This window comes from Lonchura striata, chromosome 1 (assembly GCF_046129695.1).
Source record: "Lonchura striata isolate bLonStr1 chromosome 1, bLonStr1.mat, whole genome shotgun sequence".
Taxonomy (NCBI): Eukaryota; Metazoa; Chordata; class Aves; order Passeriformes; family Estrildidae; genus Lonchura; species Lonchura striata.
The window spans coordinates 94,472,456-94,478,455 of NC_134603.1; the positions used below are offsets into that span (position 1 = coordinate 94,472,456).

Here is a 6,000-nt window from a genome sequence, read left to right on the forward strand (position 1 = left end):
TGGGCTGCAGTCATATTCCTCAGGACTCTTTCATTTGCTCTGTCTCTTTAAGCATAGTGGTACAAGTACGGCACATCACTCCAGCTCTTGTCTGTCTAAACGTGAAATGGAGCAGACAAACTTCTCCACATTCTGCAGGCTGTATTTCTGATTTGACATGCCACTGTGTTACTTGATTTACATACTTGTGATCTAACACCTAGATCCCTTACTGCAAAGTTGTCAGGAAAACATTTTTCCCTATTTGCATTCTACATACCAAGTTGTTTCCAACAAACTTTAACTTATCCATCAGTAGTATCTTCTTACTCATACCTCTCAATTTTATCAAGACTATTTGGAAGTCTAGTCACTTGCCGTCAACATATCATCTCCTTATACCCATGAGTTAGTTTAGATTTAGTTGAAATTTAATCCAAATATGCATGAAATGTTTTGTCCTATTAACAGTATCCTTCTTTCTTGAATGAAGTTCGTACTTGAACTTCTTTTTTACTTTTACTTTGTATGTATAATCATTGATAAATGCATCTTATTTTTTGCCTTGTATTTTTTAAAAATCTCTGCATGATTATATGAGTTGCATACTTACTATCTGACAGAGTTTTCACTTTCTGCATCTTTGTGTTTAAAGTCCATGGCAAGCTCATTATTTAGAGTCTGCTGGTACCTTCCTACCTGCACTGGGGCAGCTTTTGCTTGAACCCTTGGTAACAGTTCTTGGAGGATTTCTATAGGATCTAACCATGAACCCCTCTCAAAGTTGATTGTTCTCTGTTCTAACAGATTGTTCACTGTTCTGTTCTGATTTGCAATTATGGTATTATTTTGTATGACTCCTTGCTGCATTTCTGGCATAGGCTCTTTTTAGATTTGCTTAAAATTTGGTGAAAAAAGATTCAGCGACTTGAATTTTTCAGAAGAATAAACTTGGTTTGCCTTCAGAAAGGCAAAAATGCTTTTTGCCTCCTAAGTTATTTGGAATACGTATTTAATAATGTTTAAGGCAAATGTGCATGAACATCCTTTCTGTAAAGATTTTGCATGAACATTAGTTTCTCTAAGTGCTTTGTTCAATTAATGTAACTTCATCAATAAGGGTTGTTGGATGTGGGAATGGAGTTACACGAAGTTGGCTCTGGGGTGCATTGAGGGAATGAAGCAATGTTGCCAGATGGTATTTGAAGGCTATTATGGTGATAGGTCAGATGTGTTTGCTGAACTCTGTTGCAGTAGAAGATTTAAAATGAGAATGAAATCCTAGTACTTCAGTTCCATGCTCTGATCTAAGGTTTCCTTTATTTTGTTCTTTTTTTTTTTTTCCAGGCTACATTTCACAGCCCATTTAGTCAACTTGGGCAGAGCCCAGAAGGATGTTCCTCTTACCTGTTTCCAAAAATTATGGGCTTAGCCAAGGTAAGAATGTCTGCACTGCCTGTGGGATCATCTGACCTTTGTGTGTTGGTATCCTCTGACCGTGACAGCAAAAATGGTCTTCTGTCCATACTCTTAATTTCTCCGTCCATTCTAGAAATAAGGAAACCAATTTATAATTAAAAGAAAAAAAAAAAAAGTAAAAAAACTGAAAAATTAAGAGACAGCAGAATCTTTTTTTATTCTCAGAACAGCATAGATCATAAATCCTTTTTGCTTCTTTTGATATCCTACAGAAAAAAATCTGGGTAGTTTTAAATACTTATATTTAATGCACTAATAGAATGTATTTTTTTGAGCGGGGTTTAAATCTATAAAGAGCAGAGCAACTACCAAGGCATACAAGTACCAAGACTAGTCTGTTCAGTGAGACACTGCCTGCCAGTACATGTTCTAGAAATCCTGGAGTCACTGCAAAAGTGAACAAACACATTTATGATGCAGTAATTTCAGATTGCAACCTTGGAGCTCTGCTCAAAAAGACATGTACAGTCCTAGTGAACAGCAGGAACTGTAGGCCAGTCCCTAGTGATGAAGCCCAGAGGTTGATTCTGGGTATGAAACTTGCTTAACCTCTTCCGTATGGCCTGGATGATGGGACTGAGTACCCTGCTCGAGCAAACCCTTTGAAGTAGACAGTATCTGGAGGTTCCTTAATAATTACAGTAATAATAATCATCATCTATTCTGTGTTCTTTTCAGAGGGCAGATATTAACAAGCGAGAGAGTAAAACAAATGTGATGTGGAAGCATGCAGCTTCTCTGTCAGATAACTGATGTCTTGTGTCTTGTTAAATCACACTTTACTTTTTTTATATAGGCAAGTGAGATGTTGCTTTTCAATAAAAAGCTGACTGCAGCAGAAGCCTGTGCCCAGGGACTTGTGACTGAAGTCTTCCCTGACAGGAGTTTTCAGAAGGAAGTTTGGGCAAGATTAGAAGCTTATGCAAGCCTCCCCAAAAATGTCAGTATTTTTAATTTTTCTTCACCTTGTAAGCCTGTAGAATTCCCAATTCTTCTGCCAAACCTGTCTTGTCACTTGGTTTCACTTTATCCTTAATCAAAATAATGAGGCTCAATATATTTTCCTTCAAGCACAGATCTGGCCCTCTGTTGCTGGGAGTCAGATCCTTCTCTTCTACTCTGCATCTAAGACAGTGCACTGTCCACAGAGATGCAGTGGCTGAAAAGCCTTACAAATTAACTGATTAATCCACCTGTGCAGTGCATCTGTGAGTGCCTTAGGTGGCTTCTTTTAGGCTTTTATTTTGGCAATATTTTATATTTAAGATTCTTACCACTGGTTCTGCAATATTATTATAGTGTGTGCACTATGGGTATTCAAGATGACACTGTGTGGCTTTAATTTTTGCTGAATTCAGTGTTCCTGCTTCCTAGTTTAGGATTTGCAAGACTACTAAGTCATGGTGGTCTTATGTTTCCTTGGACAGGAGGAGACAGTTGTGCCAGCTGCTGATAATGTGGGTGGCATTTCACACTGCAGACAGTTGAATGGGTTTTGTTTCTTTTGCCCAACTACTCCGATTATGAGTACTTGGGGGACTACTGGTTTGCTTCCCATGAACTTTCTCCACCTTATTAGTAGTCTAGGGAATTAAATGCAATAAATAATTCAAGCAAAAAGGTTAACTAAAAGCTAAGAGATCTGATGTTAATGCAGTTGGGTTAGGATTCCAGTGTGGGTTTTGTATTATTTCCTGAAGCACTAAAGTATAGAAAAGAAAACTTAGCTTCCTAATGTTCCTCTCTTTGTTCTCTAGTCCTTGGCAGTGTCCAAGCAGCTATTACGAAGTATGGAAAAGGAGAAGCTCCATGCAGTCAACAGCAGAGAGTGTGAAGTGCTGATGGAGAGGTGGTTGTCTGATGAATGTATAAATGCTATTGTCAGCTTCTTCCAGAAGAAATCAAAACTCTGATCTTCACCAGTAGGGTAATTCACCATCTGGCAGTAGCTTGATCTGTCCTCATCATTAATAAACTTCCTCTTCAAATAGTAATTAGTAATAGTAATACCACCTTTTCATGTGATATATCTCTGTTCTGAGTACTAGGTTAAACCTGGTTCCCAAAATTAATACACTGTTATGTGCCTTGGATCCATTATGGTTTAGGTTGGGGAAAAAGGCTTATTATTCTGTAGGCATCAGTGATGTTTCTGAATAATACTAAAGCAGATTGTTTTCTTAAGAGATTCTATAGCACTCTGTTTTTATAGCTCTTCAATAAGCATCTTATGAATGATTCTTTTTATTTGTCTGGGGGGAAGGAAATACTGTATTAATGAAAAAATAAATAGAAATATTTAATTACCGTTGTGGTGATTCTTTTTCTTTCTGTGAAACATCCTGAGTGAGAGGGCAAGTAGTTCCTGGAAGCCCTATTAATGTAATAATCCTACAAAAAAACATTCACTTGACTTCACATTCAACTCAAAAGATGTTTGTTTGAGCTCTGTGGGTCTAATCCCCAGTGTATTTTTCCATTAATTGCTTCATATGACACCTTTTCTGTGGAAAAGTGTGATGTGTTTGCTTTCCTCATGGGAAAATGCAGCCCGTGATAACCTATTGTTGGATGAAACAGCAGATACAGGAATGCCTTGATCAGTAGATGCCAGCATACCTCTTACAGCAATGGGAGATAAATCACTGCTCTCTGTGAGTAATGAGAGTAAATCAGCATTACCTCCTGTGTGGTTTTGGTTAACTTTTGGAAAAGTTCAATCAGTGTCTCAGATCACTTAGAAAGTTCGTAACTTATGTTCACAAAATGTTTGTTTCAACTTAGCATCTTTAATAATTTATACAAATTTTATAGGTGTCTGGTATTGACAACAGTGAAGTCTGATGAATCTCTTAAGACACTTTCTGTTTACTCCATGCAACAAAGCAGCAGCTTTGGATCATTTCTCCTGACACATAGTCACTTATTAATTATATCTATGATAATTAGATTGTGAGAAATACATAAGTGTTCCTGAATGTTCCCTTCCATGGTATCGCTGTTGGATGGTGCCCATTTTCCTAATGGGGGTGCAATGTACAACAGGATTCAGGTCCTGCTTGGCACAGTTATACACACACCTACTCTCTGCCTCTGTGTTTGTATAGAATCAAATGGACCACATGAATACCAGAGGCAAGATTCCAGCACCAAGTTTCAGAAAATAAGGTGTTCTGAGCTTACGCTGATTAGACCTGCAACATTCATTGATTATATTCATTATAGTTACTGCTAATACAACACCTGTTTGACTAAAAACACATTTGAGATCAACAATTAGAAATCCAAAGTCTGTCAGAACCCACAAAATTCTGCCTATAATTGATATGTTCAGTATTTTCAGGCTGCATTATGAAGCCAGCTTTTGTGTTTGTAATACTGAATTTACAGCAAATATCCATAATGACTGTGCTGTGTTGAAGTGCCTCTCCCTTGTTCCAGCTGGATGTAAACACTCCCATGAGGGTAATGTTATAGATCTCTGATCTGAACAAGGACATAGAAGTTTCCAAACAGGTTAGAATTTATGATGAAAAACTTAACTATAGTCATTAGTGAAAGATTTCCTGCACCTAGAAACTTTCCTGGGTACTTACAGATAATGATATAATCTTGTAGAAATCAAGCAAAATGTTTCCATTGGCAAGATTTTCTTCAAAGATTATTTTTCTTCAATTTGCAAGCAACTAAACATTAAAATGCACTCTATATTGCCTATAACACATACATAATGTCAATATCAATTGGTATCAATACATTTTAGCCATAAGTAGCTGGAATAGGTTTAGAATGCAACATGTAAAATCTGGGGAAGAAAAAGGAAGCCCAAAATCTTTGTCCCTTCCTAAAATTCCCATCTTGTTCATGCAGACCCATCACGTGAGGTATGTTAAAAGCCAAGTTCAGCTCACTGAAACTAAAATACGCACTTGTAGCATGTTAAAGTTTTCTAGTAAAAGATCAAAGGAAAAAGGCAAGTTGATAATTTCTGAGAAATGTTTTCACATGCACTATATCTCAAATTGGTTTTCTTTTTTTGCAGGACTCTTGTGGACCTTTTGCTAAATTTGAGTTTATCTGAGCATCAGTGTAACGTAACAGAGGTGAACTTTGTTGGCCAAATAAATTAGGTATCACTTTAGCTAACTCTAAATATCAAATAGAATGAATATTTTATGCCTGGAAGAAGACAAATGTTTCTGAGCAGGTAAAATAATGTTTTAATAATTATATCAAGTTAAATTGAGTAGTTCATGTCATAGGCACCCACCCAGGCTAAACAGGGGAGAGCAACACACATAAAGATGTGTTAGCACTCTGGAATTAAATATCAACAGGTAATTATGTATATGTACTTTCTAATTGGAGCACTTAACATGTTTTTATTAATTGATGTCAATTTTTTTGGCATTAAAGTTAAGGAAGGGCATTTGGGAGGTAAAAACCAGTATGTTCCAGTAAAAGTCTTGAGTCTTCTCTCAAGCATGTTAGTCTGTTGCATCCTAAAGATGCTTGTAGATATCTAAATATACAAATCATTAA

The 6,000-nt window shown here is 36.7% G+C and overlaps 1 protein-coding gene across 5 annotated transcripts in view; it reads left to right on the forward strand.

The window, feature by feature from the left end:
* The window catches only part of ECI2 (enoyl-CoA delta isomerase 2), a 28,975-nt gene extending 22,975 nt beyond the window's left edge, over nt 1-6,000 (forward strand). For 4 of the 5 annotated variants that reach the window (XM_021534816.2, XM_021534835.3, XM_021534854.2 and 1 more), the window contains 3 exons: nt 1,327-1,416; nt 2,255-2,398; nt 3,216-3,766. In XM_021534816.2, coding sequence (XP_021390491.2) covers nt 1,327-1,416; nt 2,255-2,398; nt 3,216-3,371 — 390 coding nt within the window. In that variant the 3' untranslated portion in view covers nt 3,372-3,766. Of the gene's footprint in view, nt 1-1,326; nt 1,417-2,254; nt 2,399-3,215; nt 3,767-5,500 lie in introns of those variants that run through there. The other variant, XM_077785908.1, reaches the window with a different exon arrangement.